Here is a 22492-nt window from a genome sequence, read left to right as displayed (position 1 = left end):
GCTGAATAATATTCCATTGTATATATTTATCTATATCTATATCTATCTAGACACCTTGTTTTCTTTATTCATTCATCTGTCGATGTACTTAGGTTGTTTCCATGTCTTGATTATTGTAAATAATGCTGCAGTAAACATGGCAGTGCAGATATCTCTCTAAGATAGTGGTTTCATTTCCTGTGGATACATACCCAGAAGTGGAATTGAGTGGAATTGCTGTATCATATGATAGATCTATTTTTTATTTTTTGAGGAATCTCCATACTGTTTTCCATAGTGGCTGAACTAATTTGCTTCCTTGCCCAAGTAGGGTCATAGAATGGGCTCCGTGGCTGGTAGGTCTCATTGGCTGTGGACCCAAATCAGGCAGAACTGGCCACTGAGCTCCCTTGGCCAGATGGGGCCGCCAGCTCAGCCCAGCCTGGTTCTGGGATTTTTATAGTGGTGTCTTGTCTATGGATAGTTGCTAGTTGGTCTTCTTGAGGAGGCCAAGAGGAGGAATGATACTGGGAATGACCTATATCACCATCTTGATGATGTCACACCTCTATATATCTTTTGTTGTTACGTGTCTGTTCAAGTTTATTTCCCAGTGGAAATAACTTCCCATTGGAAATAAGCAAAATTTGATTTATCTTTTAATTATTGGCTTATAGCAGTGCTTTATATATTCCGGATCTGAGTCTTTTGTTAGATATGTATGTTGCAAATATTTTCTCCCTTTCTGTGATTTTCCTTCTTATTATCTTGATAGTAGTTTTCAGTGAGCAGAAATTTTAGATTTTGATGAAGCCCTTTTATGGTTTGTGCTTTTTCTGTCCCCTTTAAGAAATCTCTTCCATCCCCAAGGGCTGCAATCCCTGTGAAGGCCAGTCTCCTTCATGTTCATCCTTATTTATAAAACAATGCCTCCTTCCTGGCCCTAAATTTCAGCTCTCTTCCTGGTAGTCCCAAGAATTTAAGTCAGGTGTCAAGATCACTGTTAGTGGTAGAGCTGGGAAATTTACCTGACAATCTAAGACAGTCTGTCTTCAGGTCCTGGGTTATTAATAACCTGCCATGCAACCCACATCATGAAGGGAATGGTTTTATTTGTTTTGTTTCCCATTGTACACCTACACTTAACATGGCACGTAGTAGATGTTCAGCAGATATTCATTAAGTATAAGAATGAATCTGCTCCCATTAGCAGTGTTATTAATGGAGGTACTTCCAATCTCACAAATTATTGAGTGGCATTTTGGGCTTAGGGCTATGACACGATTTTACATACTGTTTTGCTTTTTGCTAATGGTGATGATTTATTTGTTTTGTGTTGTTTCTTAATTAGTATTTTGATAAGAATTGGGAAAGTTACTGGCCAAATTTACCTGGAAGCTTGCATCAATAACTTATTGATCTTTGTTTTGTGCTTGGTGTTTTGTACATATTAGAAAGGTAACAGATGCTGAATAAATTAAAAATTTAGGGAAAAACAATTTCTCAAATGTTTCGAATGCTTATTGTTTCTTGTTGTCATCCTGTAAGCTTGATTAGAAAATTAAGTAATTCAAACTTAATTTACTTATCTAAAATTTGCATTTTGTTAGATAATCTTAATTTCTTTTTAAAAAAATCTTTATTCCTTCCATAGAGTTGAACTTCCACCTTTTTTGGAGGAATGGATTTGTTGTGGTTCAACCAATTTATGGTTCTTCTGTGGAAGAATTTAATTTTAAAGGTAAGTTAAGCTATGTAGAATTTTTGCAACAGCTGAGAGACCACAATGGGAAAATTCTGACGGCCCAGTCACTGCATTTCGATTTATGCTCTTTTATTTTTCTCAGTTCTACACGGGCTGGGGGTATCTCTTCCATAGGTGAAGAGTCCTCATTGAGTGAAATAATAGCAGAATGACACATAGAAAGGAGAAAAAGACAGTCCAGAAACTGCTGCTATTATGGAGTCAAGTTGTTCTTTTTGACTATCTATATATCTTCTTTTATGAAATGTCTGTTAATATAAAATAATTAGCCATTTGCAAAGTTAGTGGACTCTTAGGACAATTAACATATTCTTTTCTTTTTCATCTCCTAGAGACGGCAATTCATTGCTTTAATTGTGGAAATCATCCTAACATTACTGTTTGCTGGTACGCTTTTGTTAACCCGCAAGTTTATGGTTATAAAGAAGTATGGACCTTTCAATTACTCTCTTCAGCCCCTTGATGAGTTGCCTGCATTCCTTGGAACTCCCGTCCCTTTTCCTGGGCTATGGGAATTGGCTTTCGTGCCGTCCAAAAGTATTGTGGTGAAGGATATTGTTGAAAGCGTGAAAAGGGATTTATACTACAATTTTAAAGGTTAGAAATTAAAGTTTTCTGAGAAAATATATTATTAAATTGTTTTAGTGAAGACACACTTATAACTTTATAACTGGATATTAATCCCAAGTTCAACATTCTAGGATATCCCCATAAGCAGATAGTAACCTCCTAAGTGTAATATTATGGACTTTGTTAAACTTGAGAGTTAAATTCATAGAAAGTATTTTCTCCTAGAGCTCAAAATAAATAGTAATATTTTAAGATTAGGTGATCAATTTATATTATTCTAGGTTATTATCCAGTTCTGTGATACTGTCTTCCTTGTTTCTGGTTGTGCATCTTAAACTGGGTAAGTATAACTCCAGGGGTACGTGATGGTGTCCCAGAGGTACACAAAGGCACAGATAGGCATGAGCCCTCATTCTGGATGCATACTTTGTCAGTTATTTCAAACATTGTTTGTGTAAAAATATTGTACAAGTCATATATGAATGCTTTAGAGAAGACTCAAGCTATATAGAATTATTTTAAAAGTTCTCAATTCCTCACTTACTCTCACGTTCTCAACTCAATTTCTCTTCTCTTTCTCCCAGAGATAAGCATTGTCAGAAGTTTGGTGGACATCCTTGGAGTCCCTTCCCTTTCCATACATATATTTATTAAGTAGTGAATAATCTTTTGCCTTTCAAGGGATTTGAAAGTCCTTGAGCGTAGATGCCATCTCAAAACATTCTTATTTAAACACTGAGGCAGAAGAATGCAAAATCCCAAAATTTTTAAAGTATACAACACAAATATCCCAATAAACTTTGTCTCTTATAGCTACACTGGGTTACCCAGAATATTTTATAATTTCCACTCATTTCTTCTTTGATGCATAGGATTTTTAGAAATGTATTACTTAACTTCCAAACATCTAGGGATTTGTTGTTGTCTTTCTGTTATTGATTTCTATTTTAATTTCCTTGAATCAGAGTGTACACTCTGTGATTTCAGTTCTTCGAAATTTTGAGAATTGTTTATGGCTAGTTTATGGTATATTTTGATACATGTTCCATGTGCATTTGTAAAGATTATGTATTCTGTAGGTTTTTCTTGTAGTGTTCTATAAATGTTTTCCTAGGTCAAGTTGGTTAATTGTCATGCTTTCCAAATCTTCTGTATTCTTACTATTTTTTGTCTGCTTATTCTATCAGTTATTGAAAGAAGTAATAAATTTCCAACTAGGTATTATTAGTATCAAATAGGTTATATATATTAAAATAATATTAAAATTTCCTTTTTGCTTATATATTTTGAAATTATGTTATTAGGTCATACGATCTTTCTGTTGAATTGTTTTTAAAAAGTATTTCTCAGTTCTGAAATTTCCATTTATCTCTGTTTTTAATAGATTCCAGGTTTCTAGAGAAATGTTCCGTTTTTCAATTTATTAACCATATTAACCACACTTTAAAATCTCTACCAGAATGTTCTGGTACCTGGATTACTTGTGTATATTTTTTTCTCGTCATTGAGTTCTGTTTTTATAGCATTTCTTGTATTTTTTTATTAAATGACAGATACTGTGGATGAAAAGTAGTAGAGGCTCTTGAGGGCACCTCTTTCTCCAAAGAGGGTTCAGTTTTCTTCTGCATGGTTGTTAGAGTCCTGATAGATCAGCTTGATTCCATCGAAGGCTGGTTTTAGGCTTCAGTAAGGACTGCTCTGTTACAGTTTTCTGTTTACTCCTAAGGTGTACCCCTTGTCCTAGGGCATGGTCATTATTCATAGGGCATGGCTCTTCCAGAGTGTCAACTGGAAGTCTGGAGTATTTTTGAAGGCCTCTCTGCCTTTGTGGGGCTTGAAATCCGTTCTCTGTCTCCCCAGCATTGCCTAGCCGCTGAATCACTGCACAGAGTTTTAGCCTGCCACCCGCTGTTATCTTCTTGGGTTTTTGGCGTCTTATCCTATGCATGGCCAGTTTAGGAGCTGGCCAATGACTTCAGGGGAATTTACATGCTGATTTTTCACCTCACTTCTCTGCTATTCCCTCTTCTTTGGAATTTTGCCTCTCAAGTCCCAGCCATTTTGGCAGCCTGAACTCTCACCTCTTTCTCTTCAAGTCGGTAAGTCTGCAACTTTTTGCAAATGCTTTCAGAGAAAATACCAGGGTGAATATGGGACTCACCTTCTGCATTTCCCTTTTTCAAGGCTTGTAACTCCATAAGTCCTGCTCATGTTTGTTACTCTCACACAGTTTGGTAGATTTTGTCCAACTTTTATGCAGTGGGAAACTTCAATCTAATATAAGCTATTCTATCATAGCTAGAACTGGAAGTCCTTGTATGAGAATTTTAAAATTGTCTGCTGGTTATTTCCAAATTTATTACATTATAGTCAGAGAATAAAGTCTTTAAGATGTTGATTCCTCAGAATTTATTGATGTTCTTTTGTGTGTCCTAATACATGATTAACTTTTATAAAAATTCCTTATGTGCTCTGTAAGGATATGTATTCTGAGTGGTCACGTTCTAGACCCCATTTAGGCGTTTATCAGATTTTCTTAGCCTCACCTGCTCACTGGGCCTCAGGCACATATCTGTTAGAGAGACCTTGCCACCACTGCATTCACTTGATTCTTTAACAGCTCCAGCTCTCTGAGACGCCCTTAGACCAAAGGATGGCCATCTGTCATTTGCATTGTAATGGGAGTCATAGCAGCTCCAATGCCCATGTCTGACCTATCGTGACATATTGAGATTTTGGTTTCCCCAGTGGCTCATGGGAGGGGCCAGGGAACAAAATCCATAAGTTAGAGGAGTTAACACCTCATGGGGCAAAAATTTGATTAGTGAAAGACAGAGATAGAAAGGAGTTAACAGATAAAACTCCTGCTCCTCTTCCCACAAACAGACTGTTTTAAGATACACTATTTCCAAAAACAGCCTCTGAGAGGCTTCTAGTTATATTTCTTCTTACGCCAGTTCTCCCTTCATTACATGCCACCTGGTTCTCCTTTCCCTTCTTTCATGCCTCACTTTCCCTGTAACAGGACCAGGGCTAGGCAAGTGGGGCAACTAGTGTACAAATTTTACCCTGCACAACTCTAAACATGAGTGCCTCCTTAAAATTTTTGCCCCAGGTGCCTCACTTGCCTCATCCCAGTCCTGACACTACCTTTTCCTTTCCCCCTTGCTCTTGAAACCCTGTGATTCCTTACGACTCAGTAAAGCACTAACATGTAAATTTCCTTCTGGGAGGAGTGATATTATCAAGACACTAGAACAGGAGGTCCCTCACTCAGCAGTCATATATGGACAAAAGTGCCTTTGTGAGAACTTTGGGATCCATGTAGGAGCTTGCAAAACCCTGATAGAGTGGGGCTGGCCCAGTGGCGCCGTGGTTAAGTATCCGTGCTCCGCTTTGGTGGCCCAGGGTTCGCAGGTTCGGATCTCGGCACGCGCCGATGCACTGCTTGTCAAGCCATGCTGTGGCAGTGTCCCATATAAAGCAGAGGAAGATGGGCACGGTTGTTAGCCCAGGGCCAATCTTCCTCAGCAAAAATGAGGAAGATTGGCATCAGATGTTAGCTCAGGGCTGATCTTCCTCACAAGAAAAACAAAAACAAAAACAAAAACCCTGATAGAGCCCAAGACTGAGGAAGGCCGTTATGAGAATGCAGGCCCACATCAAGTGGCAGGCTCACTTACCATGATCCCAGCTACACACCTGGAAATGGCCCCATCCCACTGTGGACTCAGCTATAGCCCCATTTAGCCTTGTTGTTCCTGCTACCAGCACCATCAGCCAGGGGCCTGGGAGCAGTCACACCCATCCAAGCCTTAGACAATAGGCCCACTGACCTTTGTCCTGGCTATGGACCCTGTAGTGACTGGTAACCTGGCTCTGGAGCCTCTCAGCTGTGGTCAGGCAGCAATCCTGCCCACCCAGGGACCTGCTGGGAGACATGCCTGCCTGTGCACCTGGAAACAAGCTTGCCAACTCCATTCTGACTTCAGATCTTGAAGTGACTGTGAAACAGGGCTCCAGCCCCTCTCAGCCATGGTCCAGGAGCAGTCCTACCCACCCAGGGACCCATCCAGTGACCCAGTGGGAGCCCTCCCAGGGACTCAGCAGGAGCCACACCTGTCCAGACACCTGGTAAGAGGCAAGCCATTGAGTATCATGGCGATGTAAGACTACTTTTTGTCTCCCTTTTTAAACAATTAATTAGGCATCCATCCATGAACAAAAGTGCCTCTGTGGGAGTTGTGGGATCCAGCAGTACACGCCAAGGGACCCAGTAGGAGTCTCAACCATGTGTGCATGTGATAATAGGCCAATAGACTTCAGTATGGCTGTGTAACCAGCAGAGAAAGTGAATCTCTCCAAAACTCTCCTGACAGTAGTTGAGGAAAACCTGGAGAGTGCTGACTTGGGCAAATACCCACGGACGAGAGAGAATTTGTAAAAGGCCAGCCCATGTGAAGGGAGATTCCAGCATGCCATTGGAGCAAAAAAGAAAAAAGATGAGTTTGGATGCAACAGAAAGGGTAAGAGGAACTTTGCCAGTGCCACCCATCCCCCAAGGTGACACAGCATGGGACTGAACTGTCCACTGCTGACCTCTCCTGTGGGGAAAGGAAAGCAGTGAGCGAGTCCTTGGCTACCTCAGCTGTGCAAGATACTGCTGGAGAAACCTATTTCTCTCCAGCAGCACCCAGAGTACTGATGTGGGACCTCCATGGCTAGGGGGAGGGAGGAGATCAGGAAAGAGACAGATAAGAATATCAAAGGGCAGTAAAGGGATATGGTTCCTGCTGACTGCACTTCGGACTTCAGCAGAAAGTCTGCCCAAAAGCCTCTGGGAGAACCTCAGCTGAGGATCTCTCCACCAGGCCCACAGGCACCCTCAACACCATGAATGCTAAACCCACACCTTCCCCCACTCTGCAGCCAGCTCCTTGTGCACAATCCCAGGTGCAGCAGTGAGAATGAGTCCAGTAATCAGAGTGCTATCAGAAAAACAAACCAGGATCTGTGGGCAAAGGAGAAACCACCAACTTGCTCTGTAATACCACCTTCTGGAAAAGAAAAGAGAGGTTTCCAGCAGCCAGCCAGTGAGTTGTAAGAACCAGACAAAACATAAAAGCTTAAGAATTCTGCTACAGGAGGGAGCAACAAGCGTAGGGCAGATGTATAAATACAAAGTCAGAGAGAACCCCAGATATAACAGTATGCCCAGTCTGAAGGTGACTAGTACAGATTTGAGGAGGCATCTGCTACTTCAGATGAGAAAGCAGCAGTGCAAAGCTCCAAGGAACATGAAGAATCAAGAAAACATGTCATCACAAAAAGATAACAGTTCTTCAATAACTGAGCTGAAAGGCATTGAGTCTTGTGATCTAGCAGATAAAGAATTCAAAATAACTGTTTTGAGGAAACTCAGCGAGCTACCAGAAAAGACAGACAATTCAATGAAATCAGGAAAAAAATTCATGAAGAAAATGAGAAATTTAGCAAAGATATAGAAGTCATAAAAAAGAACTAAGCAGAAATTCTGGAGCTGAAGAATTCAATGACTGAAATGAAAAATGGAGTACAGAGCATCTACAGCAGGGTGGATCAAATGGAAGACAGAACAAGCGAGCTGGAGGACAGGAATTTTGAAATAATCCAATCAGAGATGAATAAAGAAAAAAGATTGAAAAAGAGCTAAGAAAGCCTGTGTGATCTATGGAATTCAATCAAACAAATATTAGAATAATTGAGTCCAGAAGGAGAAGAGAGGGAGAAGGGGGCAGAAAGTTTATTTAAAGAAATAATACCTGTGGGTGGGGATTGGGAGAAATGGGTAAAAGGGGTCAAAAGATACAAACCTCCAGTCATAAATAAGTCATGGGGATGTAATGTACAGTATGGTGACTATATTAATAATGCCATATTGAATATTTGAAAGTTGCTAAGAGAGTAGAACTTAAAAGTTCTCATCAAAAGAAAAAAAATTTTTTGTAGCTGTGTAAGGTGGTGGATGTTAACTAGACTTATTGTGGTGATCATTTCAGAATAAAACTAATATAATATAATGTTATATGTCCATTATACCTCAATTAAAAAATAAAAATAAAGGACACAATAGCCAATTACTTCTTCACCTGGGGAGAGACGTAGACATCCATGAAGCTAATAGATCATCCTGTTATCTCAGTGCAAAAAGACCTTCTCCAAGATACATTATAATGAAACTAATGAAATTAATATTTTAAAAATGTCCAAAGTACCCAACATGATCTACAGATTGAATGCAATCCCTCTCAAAATCCAATGACTTTCTTTACCAGAACAGAAAAAACAATTCTAAAATTCATATGGAACCACAAAAGACCTTGAATAACCAAAGCAATCTTGATCAAGAAGAACAAAGCTGGAGGCATTGCACTTCCTGATTTCAAACTATGCCACAAAGCTATAGTAATGAAAGCAGTATGGTACTGGCATAAAAACCTTCACATAGATCAGTGGAACAGAAGAGAGAGCCAGGAATAAACCCATGTATATACAGTCAACTAATCTTTGATAAGGATGCAAAGAATACACAATGGGGAAAGGATAGTATATTTAATAAGTGGTGTTGGGAAAACTGAACATCCACATGCAAAAGAATGAAATTGGACTCTTATCTTATACCATACACAAAAATCAACTCGAAATGGATTAAAGACTTAAATGTGAGACCTGAAACCGTAAAAGTCCTAGAAGAAAACATAGGAAAAACTCATTGGCATTGACCTTGGCAATGAGTTTTTTGGTTATGACACCAAAAGTATCATTGGATATATGACATAGGCAACAAAAGCAAAAATAAGCAAGTGGGACTATGTTAATCAAAACTCTGCATAGCAGGGGCAACAATCAACAAAATGAAAAGGCAACCTATGAAATAGGAGAACGTATTTGCAACCTTACATCTGATAAGGGGTTAGTATCCAACATATATAAGGAACTCATAAAACTCAATAACAAAATACAAATAACCCATTTAAAAACTGGGCAAATGACCTGAATGTACATTTCTTCAAAGAAGACATACAAATGGCCAACAGGTATATGAAAAGGTGCTCAACATCACTGATCATCAGGGAAATGCAAATCAAAACTGCAGTGAAATATCACCTCACACTTCTAAGAGTGGCTGTTATCAAAAAGTAGAAAATAAGAAGTGTTGGCAAATGTGGAGAAAAGGGAAGCCTTATACACTGTTGATGAGAATGTAAATTAGTACAGCCACTATAGAAAACAGTACAGAAGTTTCTCAGAAAGTTAAAAATAGAACTACCATATGATCAAGCATTTCCTGGGTGTATATTCAGAGGAAATGAAATCAGTATCTTAAATACATGTCTACACTTCCATATTCATTGCAGCATTATTCAACAACCAAAGTGTCCATTAACAGATGAATGCATGAAGAAAATGTGATTATTCAGCCATAAAAAAGAAGGAAATCCTGCCATTTGTGACAATATGTGTGAGGCTGGAGGACATTATGCTAAGTGAAATAAGCCAGACCCAGAAAGACAAATAGTGTATGATCTCACTTATATGTGGAATCTAAAAATGTCAAACTCATGGAAGCAGAGAGTAGAATCATGATTGCTAGGGGCTGGGGGGTGGGAGAGAATGGGAAAATGTTGGTTAAAGGGTACAAGCCTTCAATTATAAGATGAATAAACTCTGGGGATCTAATATACAGCTTGGTGACTATAGTTAATAACTCTATTATATACTTTAAATTTGCTAAGAGAGTAGGTCTTAAGTGTTCTCACCACACACAAAAAAGGGTAACTGTGAGGTGATAGACGTTTTAATTAACTTGATTTTGGCAATCATTTCATAATGTATACATACATTAAAACATCACATTGTATGACCTAAAAATCATGTTATACAAAATAAATACATATAATTTTCATTTGTTAATGAAACCTGAGTAACTCTGGGGGGAAAATAAAAAAATAAAAAATAAATGGTAACTATGTGAGACGATGAATGTGTTAATTAGCTTGATTGTGGTAAAAATTTCACAGTGTATACATATATCAAATCATCATGTTCTACACCTTAAAGATATACAATTTTTATTTGTCATATACCTCAATAAAACGGGAAAAAATAAAGCCACTGCAGTAAGTAAATTAATTTCCTCCAGATCTATTTTCTGAGAAATCTAGGCAAAGACATGTTCCTAGCCCCATAAAGTAAAGCATTGAAAACACACACACACACACACACACACACACACACACACACACTCTCACACACACACTCTCTCTCACACACTCTTGCTTGTGCAGGTAACACCTTCCTTGAAGTGCAGATTAGAGAGAGTTACCCTTGCAATCGTGCTATGGGCAGGAAAACAGTTGTACCAAGCTGGGTAACATCAAGACAGAGCTGGACCCTTGGTGTGTTGGAGATCCAAGAGAAGTTAATAAAACGGACAGGTGGATCCCTCCTCAATCCCTCATCACTAGTGGCCAGGCAAATACAAAACATTGTATTAATCCCACAACAGTCAGTGCTTAAGGCAAAGAGATTGAGAGGTTTCATGGGACATAAAGGATGTGTGGGTGAGTTGGGTGACAGTGGTTAGGCTCAGATGCAAAAGTAGAAGCTACATGCCCCAAAGTATGCCTGACTACCTGCTTGCACTCACTTGGAAGACCAGAGGCTAATGCCTTGGCTTGTTCCCCTCTTCCCAGGTAGACATTGTTAGCCAGGGCAGCTGCTGTTCAAAGATGGAATACACAGGGAAAACATTTTAGACATCTGAGAAGATCAGGAACTATGAAAGGAAGAAAGCAAATGGAACCATCTATCCCAGGAGAAGCAGAGCTAATGTAACTGCTGGAGGGGATAGGAGAGGAGCTGTTCAGGTGTGCATCAGCCCAATCGTACTGATTGCCTTTGGCTTCTCGTTCCAGCTGGGTTTCAGTTCTGCCAAATGCTGCTGCGTCATCCCAGCCTGATGCATCTGCCTTCTGATGTATGGCAATAATTGAAGGAACTATATCCAGCTTCAGAGAAAAGGTTGCATGTTCAGGTGTGTGTGTCTGTGTGTGTGTGTGTGTGTACGTATGCACATGTGTTTAGTGCTCTGCTTGTTGGGGCTAAACAAATTAGGTATATGTTGTAATGAAAAAAGTTGGAAGTTACATTCTTTTTGAGGTTGATTTTTTAGCATATCACTCAGGAGGAGGGAGAGGCAAATAAGTTGAAGAATTTGAAGAGTTATTGAAGTAATGGACCTTGGAACCTAAACTGGAAAGGAAATGAGGTTAAGAGAGGAAAAGACTGATGTTGGACGTCAAGTGACTGGAGTGAAAATGGCTCCTGGTGAAGACCTCTACGAGTACGCATCATACCAGTATAGCACCAGCTTCACACATTAATATCTCTCTACAGCTGACTCTCCAAGAAAAAACAGAATAAAGAGCACACTTCTTCAGTTGTAAAATGAAGATAATAGTAGCACCTGGATTATAGGGTAGTTGTGAAGATCAAATGAATCAATATAAATAAATAAAGCAGTGCACAGTACATACTAAGCACTCAGTAAATGTTAGCTTTTATTTTTTATTTGGAGGAAGACTGGCCCTGCACTAACATCTGTTGCCAATCTTCCTCTTTTTCTTTTTCCTCTCCAAAGCCCCAGTACATAGTTGTGTGTCATAGTCGTAGAGTTGTAGCTCTTCTATATGGGACGCCACCTCCGCATGGCTTGATGAGCGGTGCGTAGGTCTGCACCCAGCATCCGAACTGGTGAACCTCGGGCCGCCGAAGCGGAATGTGCGAACTTAACCTCTACGCCACCAGGCTGGCCCCTAAATGTTAACTTTTATTGTTATTATTATAGTAACCGCAGCTTCCTGCACTGTCACCATCCTCCTCTGCTGAGTATCACCATAAGCCCAGCCTACTAGTGAATATTTGGAAGAGTGGTAGCATCAATATCTCCAGCCTGCCTTCTGTCTCCCAAAGAATAATGCAAAACAGGAAACAGTAAATGAACAATAGAGGAGATATTTTAAGCAAGAGACAATATCTATCTCATTTGCAAAACCTGTCCCATTAGAAACTTAGATTACTGATTTTTGGATTCATTCAAAGCAATGGAACTTACCATATTTTGCCTTCAACTAGTTGGTCCAAGGAAATCAGCTCTTTCACTCCTTTATAATCTTCTCATGTAGATTTTGTACCTTTAAGCCAGCCTAGTCTATGCAGCTAGCAAGTCATAAAGGAAAACTGCAAATATTTCAGCTTCATTGGAACCCAAGAACAGCTGGTGTTACTCTATATGATTCTTCCTTTCCATTCCATTTCCACCCAGCTCTTAACTTTTGATGTTATATTCTATTTCCAGCTGTATTCCTGCTTTTTTTTTTTTAACTTAGCAGTGGATTTAGTTTTCCCAGCTTTGATCATTTGAATTCACTGAGGCCTTTGTTTCATCCTTCTCTTGACCAACTTGTGTAGGCACACCCCTAATTCTAGTCCCTGAGACCCTACTTTCAACTTTGGAATTTACATCCCAGCTGTGCCCACCCTGAGAAAGGTGCTGCATACCTGGTAATTTCCAACTTTACCTAAAGTAATGATTATGACTCCAAATTACCTCAGCACAATTTCATAGCCACAATAAAGGTGTCAGATTTGGATGGCAATTGCAATAGACTTTAAACTGTCGCCAGGTTTACCTAGCTTGGGAAAGTAAAGTCGATTCTCATTATTTGTGATTTTTCTACTCACTAACATGTATGTGTAACCTCAAAATCAATGCTTGCTGAGGTTTTGTGGTCATTTGCAGATGTGCAGGATAGCAGAATTTTGAGTCATCCGACACTCAGTTCCCAGCTGAGGTCAAACAAGGAGCACTCTGCCTTCGTATTTCAACTCTCATACTGTAAACAATGTCCTTTTCTTGGTATAGTTAGTGCCACATTTTTCACATTTTTGTGTTCTTGTTTTGGTGATTTTGTTGTTTAAAATGGCCCCCAGGTATAGTGCTGAAGTGCTGTCTAGTGTTCTTACGTGTTGTGATGTGCCTTTTGAAGAAAATACTTTCAAGCATGAGTTATAGTGCTGCTGGCCATGAGTTCAGTGTTAACAAATCAACATTAGATATTAAATAAGTTGTCTTTAAACAGAAACACACATAAAACAATTATATTGATCAGTTGATGAAAATATTGTGACCAGAGGCTTGCAGGAACCTAACCCTGTGGTTTCTTTAGGAACAGTTGTTCTGTATTCACTAATGAAGTGTTTGCGGCAATGTTATAAAACATAGCTATGACGAATAATGAGAATTGACTGTTCATAATGTGTACAGCATCAACATTATCACGTGCAAGTCTTGCAACAGCACAGGGGCAGCTTGAGGCTCCACCACCACACAGGGCACTTTCAGTTCAAGAGACGAGGCTGACATCAGTGTGGACCCTCTAAGGAGAGGGAGGCTACTAATTTTGTTTGCCAAAGTTTGTATTTAGTCCTGGTTAACATTCTTCTCACTCCAAATGTAGTCTCTAAATCAGAGACATCACAGCAAGCAATGTTGATAATGAGTTCCTCGTACTGCTAGCATTTTATATTTTGAACTCAGTATATACCTAGGTACAGTGCTGCAAGAAAGTGAGTTCAAAGTTATCTTATTATTAATTCCTGGGTCCAGGAAAATAGAGTTTATGCTAGCTATTAACCCTTTTTGCACAATAATAAATCTGTAGTTTTATACCAAAACTTCTCATCAGTGACAGTCTCTAAGGACAATCATGTTTGTCTGATATTATATTTGTATCACAAAATATCAAAACTATTAGCATTATGGCCTAGAAAAGCAGTATATTTTCTGTTTTTCAAAACTAATTGGGTTATCCTTGGCACCACCTCCAACCCTAATTTGGGATGCATGAATGTGCTCAGGTTTGTGCTAAAATCTTGGGCACTCCCCCAACCGTGAGTTGCCAGTATTAGCAGCAAGCCAGAGCAATCCCTGTCCTAGTATGTGCCCTGGGGTTCCTTGAAGCTGATGAATAATTTATTGTAGAAGAGCATTGGCAGCTGCGTGTATGCTGGCCATATGGAGTCACATCTGAAGCTGGGAGATGTCTGATTCTTCTAATGGTGAAAGCTATTACTCTTGTCACTGTTGCTTGTATTGACCTTGGGGGAATGGTTATATTGCTGACTAGAGGTCATCTTTGAGGTTTGGGCATAGGAAGCAGTGGGGGATGCTGTATCCTTTCTTCTAGTGCCTGCCTCAAGCACATGTCTTAGAGACATATTCTTGCAAGTTCATGATCACCTCCCAGGGCAAACGCTGGCCCAGGAACCCAAGAATCGAAGTCAGTTATGGAATTCATGACTTCATCCATCTCTTCTTCCTTTGGGCTGGGCTGTTCCTTTGTTTTATGACAATCTAAGTTTCTCCACCAAGTTTCCATATGTACAGAAAAGGTATTGTCTAGGATGGGGGCTAATTCTTTGGAGTTGAGTATTATGTTTTTCTTTTTTGTTTTTTTATAGATTTGTTTGCAGAAAATCAATGGAGTGAAAAGTAGCTGAGGGAACTGATTTTATGATAGGCTTTATGAGATTCAGAAACAGTGATACCTGGGAGCCCAGGTGACAATTGTGGCAAAGAGTCGAGGAGAGTGTGCCTTTTGAATGGGAACTTTCGGAGCATGAGCTATAGTACTTTTGGTGAAGATGTTGGTGTTCTCACAAGCTATTCCATCAACAATGGCAATAATGAGGCTTCTTATGGAAGAATCAGATCATTGGGGATTTGCTAGAGGAAAAGTTGTGCAAACAAGCCATTTAAATCTTAGTAATAAAAATGCATTTAACTTCACTTGCACCTATGGGCTATTGAAGCCTTTGGTATCCTGTTTACATCTAAAATATGTTCACTCCTGAGAAAATCTTTAGTGTGTACAGACATATAGATATTTAAATGGCTAAATATTTTGTCTTGAGAGGGTACAAATAATGCTACATTTAAAAAATTTCAATTAGGTTAAATTTAATTTAGGTTAAATTCATTGATAGATCACTTCAAATATTGAAACATAATCTCTTCAAATATTGAAACCATAAAGTGGTTTTATTCCTTAACTTCTGAGTATTTTTGGTTTCATTCCTCAACATCTGAGTATTTTTGATTCAGATGTTAGAGATTCCCGTGGTATAGGACTTTGAATAGATTGCATAAGTTAATTTTGTTCTTATTTCCCTTTAAGGTAGAAATATCAACACACAATTGGAAGCATCCTTCTTCCTTACTTTACTTCAATATGCAGTTATTATAATGATTAATTGTATTTTAAGCTTGTGATAAAACTTTTAAAACTCCTAAAGATTTGTATGCCCTCCAAATATTCATTAATTTATGTGAGTTCTGAGCAACAGTGTTTTGAAATTTATAATATTTTGATAGCATTTCATTGATGTAAAATAGTTTCCTATATTATAGATAGGAAGGGCTGTCAGACATTTTGCCTTTATGTGGTCAACTCACACATTAGATTTTTCTCTCTCTACAGTCCAAGGCTTTTCTTCAGAAAGAGATTTTGAAGATTATGTTAAGCAAGAGAATAACTCTAAAAAAGTGATGGTTGCTTTTGTTTTTGACCATGAGTTCAAAAATAGCCATGATCCCCTGCCGCTTAAGGTAAGAAAGTTTTATGTAGAAACCTCATAATTATACTTCCAGTTTCCAGAGATTTAACGAAGTAGAGTTATTATTATTTTGTTTTATAGGTGGGGAGACTGTAACTTATCCCAGATCATACTGCTTGAACATAGTAGAGCAAGGATTTAAATCCAAATATAATTAACTTTTCAGTATCTGTACATTTATTTAGCCAGTGCTTTATGTGGATGGGAAAGAATTGAATTCACCACCTACCAGGACTTCTGTTTATAAATCGGAATCATAGGAAACATTGAGAACTAAGGATGTTACCTTTGCCACTGTATCTAATATGGCAGCTGTCTCCAGCTCTGCACATGATGGTGAAGTAAATGCACATTTCCTAGGTCAAAAGACATGTGCTGGGAGCCGGCCTGGTGGCACAAGTGGTTAAGTGCGGGCGCTCCGCTGCGGTGGCCCAGGGTTTGCCGGTTCGGATCCCGGGCGCGCACCACCACACCGCTTGTCAAGCCATGCTGTGGCCGCGTCCCATATAAAGTGGAGGAAGATGGGCATGGATGTTAGCCCAGGGCCAGTCTTCCTCAGCAAAAAGAGGAGGATTGGCAGATGTTAGCTCAGGGCCGATCTTCCTCACAAAAAAAAAAAGTGCTAAAGCAGATTGCATCTTCATCAGCGTGGAACACAACATGAAAACCTTCCTTTTTCTTTTGAGTGAATTTCATAATTTCTCTCCTATATCTAAATATAGAAGATAATGCTAAGGCTTAGCCAGGCTGAATCAGAATTAAGACATATGCAGACACTGAGGAAGATTCTGGTAACAGCTCCCAAGAAGGAGAGACAAGGACAGTGCTTTGAACTTGGTGTCTCTGGTGTTGAGGAAAATAAGCAAAGTAGGGTATAGATATATGCATGGAGCCTAAATGCTTCATTTAAGATATAGATGGTTGTCAATGGAATCAAAAAGTCGAGAAAACCACTGTATTATAAGTAGGGTTATAGATATCTTTTCATTCTAGCCCATCACTCCCTCACTCTTTTCATATATGTCAACTTCCCTCAGGATACTGACTCCATGTAAGCTGGTGTTACTATGGGCTCGACAGTGTATAGAGAGCCTGGTCAAAATGTATTTGGTGTAGTTTCAAACCTCACCTCTGCTGCCTTGTATAATCTCCCTTACCCTGCCCCTCTCACTTGGCTTACTCTTACCTATCCTTAAGATTGCTACTGTGACTTGGTCTACAGTGTCTCTCCTAACCACATCTCTCCTTTCCTCCCTCGTACTCCCATAAATACTCTATGCACCTCTCTATCATTGAATTTACTATAATGTAAATATATATGTTTCCTCAACTAGAAATTTGAGCTCCTTGAGGAACAGGGTCTAGGTCTTAACCATTAAACACGTAATAGGTGCCTAAACCGCCTCTCTTGATTAAGTGAATGTATGAATATTTACCCAGGCTTCTGACATCTGCCTGCCCCTCCTGATCTTACTGAGTTCTCTAGTCTGACCCTTCTGACTTTTGGCAACTGTTGGACCATTTGCTGTCTTGTAAAGCTACTTGGGCCCAGCATGATCTACCTTGAAGTTTACTCAGTGCTCTAGAATTAGTATTGTCTTTTCATTTAATAAATTATATAACACTCCACATTTAATTTTATCACATTCCTCTCCTGTCCTCATATTGGATTCTTTTGTATGTTGCAATCACTTTTAGGAGAGGAAGAGATTTTCCTCCCAGAATACTTGGCTGACATGATGGGAAGAGAAATTAATAACACCTTTGGTTTGTTTCACTTCAGTATGCATGCCAGCTGCTTGTTTAGGGAAAAATACATTCACAGTGGTGTGCAAGTTGCCACTTTGTTTTCTTACCGCAAACCCACTGTAGCCTTATACAACAAGTTTGCTCTCCCCTAATCCATGAGATTCAGGAATCCGTGAGATTTTGAATCTCGTGTTCAGAATCCACTGTGGTGCTCATCAGTTTGCCTCAAGATGACATATTTGCAACTGTACTTAAACTTCCTTTTGTTTCTCATTCTTGCTTAATTATTTCTTTTGTTTATAGATATTGTTTGTTTCTTATTGTTCCTTGTAGGTCAGATATTATCTACGTTTTAGTAGTTTTCAGAGGAACAAGTATGTGGGCTTTTTTCGACCCAGAGGCTGGGAAACAGGTACCCTCTTTCCAACTGTTCCTTCTATGGGACCCAGAAATGAACATAATTCAAATGGGGGAAGTCCTGGTAAGCAGTTCTTTAACCATAGTTATTGTAATATCCTAGTTGTATAGTAAGAGCCATCACATACTTATACTTATATTTCTTAAAACTTGTAATGAAATTGTTTATTTTTAATTTACTATATTGGTAATTTTTTCGTTTAACATTTTCAGTGTCTAAAAACCCTTAGAAAAAAGCCTATACGTTGGAACGATGTATTTTTATCTTTTTCTGATCATTATCATTGTATATCCTTATATTTTCATGTAGATTTACTTGTGAAGTTTTGATTTTAATGACTTAATGGACACATTTCCAGGTACTGACACAGACTACTGACTAATTGTAACTGTATCTTATTCTGTTGGGTTAATGAACAGTTTTTAATATAGCTACAGTAATTTAAAGTTTATTATACAAACTACCATTAAAAAGTCTTTAATGTGGGGCTTTGCTTTTACCAACAATAATGCAGATTTACCTTGAGGAAACTGTTCAGCAAGAGAAACAAGCTATGGCCAATTTAGCATAATTCTTAAAAATTTGAAATAACTTACATCTTAAATATGGAAATGAATAACAAAAGTATAAAATATAATTTGACAGAACATTATGAGTCTTTAAAAATAGTCATCGTTAAATCTGAAAAATCAAAGTTCAGAATTGTATTTTAAAATTATAGCTATGTAAACTGCATATTTATCAGCACATAACTGGGATAGATATCCAAATATGAAAATAGGTGCTATGTTAGGATGGTGGGATTGTGTTGCGTGTTATTGTTGTTTTCTTTAAAAAATATTTCAAACAGTATTTTCCAGTCATAAAATTTAAAAGAGAATCTTAGGTCTTTTCCACCTTACGTCACTGCATTATGAACTTAGCCTGGGGTATTACTTTATAAAGGTTAGACTGGTGAAAAACTTAGAAAGCTGGATGATGCTAAGAGTTGCCAGGGATGTGAGTATATAGAAACCCAAATGCATTGCTGGAGGGAGGGTACATAAACTGATGAGGCCATTCTGAGAACAGCAATTCCGGCAATGGTGGCTGTCCTAGTCCGCTTGGGCTGCTATAACAAAATACCACAGATTGGGTAGTTTATAAACAACAAAAATTTATTTCTCACAGCTCTGGAGGCTGGGAAGTCCAAGTTCAAGGTGACAGCATGGTCATGTTCTGGTGAGGTCCCTGTTCCTGGTTCATAGCCTGTGCCTTCTCACTGTGCCCTCACGTGGTGGAAGGGGCTATAAATCACTTTGGAGAGATACTTAGTCGCTACAATAATACATATTCCTTTTCAGTGCACATAGTCACAACACATTCATAAGACCATAAGTGACCATAAAACAAATAGTAAATTAAAAATGATATTCTAGAGTGTTTTTTATTGGACTACAATGGAATTAAATTAGAAATTATAACAAAAAGCTATACAGAAAATCCCCAACTATTTGGAAATTTGGAAAGATACTGCTAAATAATCTATCAATATGAAATTGTAAAGCAACTCCAAGAAGAATCCCAAATTTAATGATAATAAAACACAAAGACCAAAAATTTGTGGGTTGCAGCAAAAGTAATGCTTTGACAAAAAAATTTAGCTTTAAATGCGTTAGAAAGAAATGCTTCCATCTTAAGAAGGAAGAAAATGAAGAGCAAATTAAACCCAATGAAAGTAGAAGAAAGAATATGATAAAAATATGAGTGGAAATGAATGACATAGAGAAGGGATGAAAAATAAAGTAAATAGTCAAAGCTAAAAAATGGTTCTTTGAAAAACCAATAAAATTGATGAACTCCCAGCGAGAGGTAACAACCACAAAAAGATAGAAAATGTAAATTACCAGTATCAAGAATGAAAGGGAGAATATATAACTACTGATTCTATGTAAATTGAAATAGATAATAAAGATGTATTCTTAATAATAAATATATTGCATGTAAATATAATGTAAATATATAATATTATAAATATATGCAATTTATAAGTATATAAATTAAATGTATATGATTACATATATAAATAGAATATTTATATTATAAATGTATAATATTAATATATGGAGTATAATTTATATTATAAATATAAATATATAAATGTAAATATAATAGACATATGTATATTCTTTATTAATAAAGAATTTTATATCATTATTTACAACTTGTGACATAATTACCATGAATAAAACACAACATATAAAATTCACATAAGAAGAAATATGAAATGTTAATTGCCCTATATCTGCAATATTATTGACTGTATAATTAAAAATATTCCCCCCAAAATATGAGGAGGCCCAAGTTGTATCACTGGTGAATTCTGTCAAACACTTAAGAAGTTCACACACAAATTCAGAGACAAGAGGAAGAGGGAAAACCTCCCAAATTGCTTTAGGAGATAATCATAACCTTAATACAAACTCGCGGGATCTTAAAAGAAGAATTGTAGATCAATATCTATCATTAACATAGAAATAAAAATATTTAACAAATACTAGGAATTGTATTCAGCAATATATAAAAACAATAACATAATGACTAGTAAGCTCTATCCCAGGAAATCAAGGTTGGTTTTAAATTTGAAGAAATCAATGATGTTTAATACACTCACAGAATAAAATGTAAAGATGATATAGGCAATGACATATTTACAGAAGTAGAATAAAGAATCCTAAAATTTGTATGGAACAACAAAAGACCCAAAATAGCCAAAGGAATCCTGAGAAAAAAGAACAAAGCTGGAGGTATCACACTCCCTGATTTGAAAATATACTACAAAGCTATAGTAATCAAAACAGCATGGTACTGGTACAAAAACAGACACAAAGATCAATGGAACAGAATCAAGAGCCGAGAAATAAACCCACACATCTACGGACAACTAATTTTCAACAAGGGAGCCAAGAACATACAATAGAGAAAGGAAAATCTCTTCAATAAATGATGTTGGGAAAATGGGAGAGCCACATGCAAAAGAATGAAAGTAGACTGTTATCTTACACCATACACAAAAATTAACTCAAAGTGGATTAAAGACTTGAATGTAAGACCTGAAACCATAAAACTCTTAGAAGAAAATATAGGCAGTACGCTCTTTGACATCGGTCTTAGCAGCATCTTTTCGAATATCATGTCTCACCAGGCAAGGGAAACAAAAGAAAATATAAACAAATGGGACTATATCAAACTACGTCATAAGCTTCTGCAAAGCAAAGGAAACCATCAACAAAATGAAAAGACAACCTAACAATTGGGAGAAGATATTTGCAAACCATATATCTGATAAGGGGTTAATATCCAAAATATATAAAGAACTCATACAACTCAACAAAAAAAAAACTAACAACCCAATTAAAAAATGGGCAAAAGATCTGAACATTTTTCCAAAGAAGATATACAGATGGCCAACAGGCACATGAAAAGATGTTCAACATCATTAACTATCAGGGAAATGCAAATCAAAACTACAATGAGATACCATCTCATGCCTATCAGAATGGCTATAATTAACATGACAAGAAATAACGAGTGTTGGAGAGGATGTGGAGAAAAGAGAACTCGCATACACTGCTGGTGGGAGTGCAAACTGGTGCAGCCACTGTGGAAAACAGTATGGAGATTCCTCAAAAAGTTAAGAATAGAACTACCATACACACAGCTATTGAGCTGCTGGGTATTTATGCAAAGAACATGAAAACACGAAGGCATGAAGATATATGCACCCTATGTTCATTGTGGCATTATTCACAATAGCCAAAACTTTGAAGCAACTTAGGTGCCCATCAAGGGACGGATGGATAAAGAAGATGTGGTATACATACACAATGGAATACTACTCAGCCATAAAATAGATGAAATCTTGCCATTTGTGACAACACGGATGGACCTTGAGGGTATTATGCTAAGTGAAATGTCAGAGGGAGAAAGTCAAATACTGTATGATCTCACTCATAAATAGAAGGTAAAAACACAACAAACAAACACATGGAGACAGAGATTGGATTGGTGGTTACCAGAGGAGAAGGGAGGTGGGATGGGGGTAAAAGAGGAGATTAGGCACATGTGTATTGTGATGGATGTTAATTAGTCTTTGGGTGGTGAACTTGATGTAATATGCACAGAAATCGAAATATGAGGTACACCTGAAATTTATATAATGTTATAAACCAATGTTACGTCAATTAAAAAAAAGAAAAAGAAAATTTATAGACTGCTCTTATTCATGAACGTAGATGCAAAAAACAACCTGG

General features: G+C 37.8%; 1 protein-coding gene across 1 annotated transcript in view; it reads left to right on the top strand.

Moving 5' to 3' along the window:
• The first annotated feature begins 1632 nt into the window (after positions 1-1632).
• LOC106800150 (phospholipid-transporting ATPase ABCA3-like) overlaps positions 1633-22492 on the top strand; it is a 158517-nt gene continuing 137657 nt past the window's right edge. Inside the window, 4 exon segments of the mRNA XM_087417084.1 lie at positions 1633-1720; positions 2077-2341; positions 15898-16025; positions 18116-18263. Of these exon segments, the coding sequence (XP_087273210.1) occupies positions 1661-1720; positions 2077-2341; positions 15898-16025; positions 18116-18263 (601 nt within the window). The 5' untranslated portion in view covers positions 1633-1660.

This window comes from Ceratotherium simum, chromosome 26 (assembly GCF_057802395.1).
Source record: "Ceratotherium simum simum isolate JZ-2026a chromosome 26, ASM5780239v1, whole genome shotgun sequence".
NCBI classification, from domain to species: domain Eukaryota; kingdom Metazoa; phylum Chordata; class Mammalia; order Perissodactyla; family Rhinocerotidae; genus Ceratotherium; species Ceratotherium simum.
This window is presented reverse-complemented; position numbering and strand designations above follow the sequence as displayed.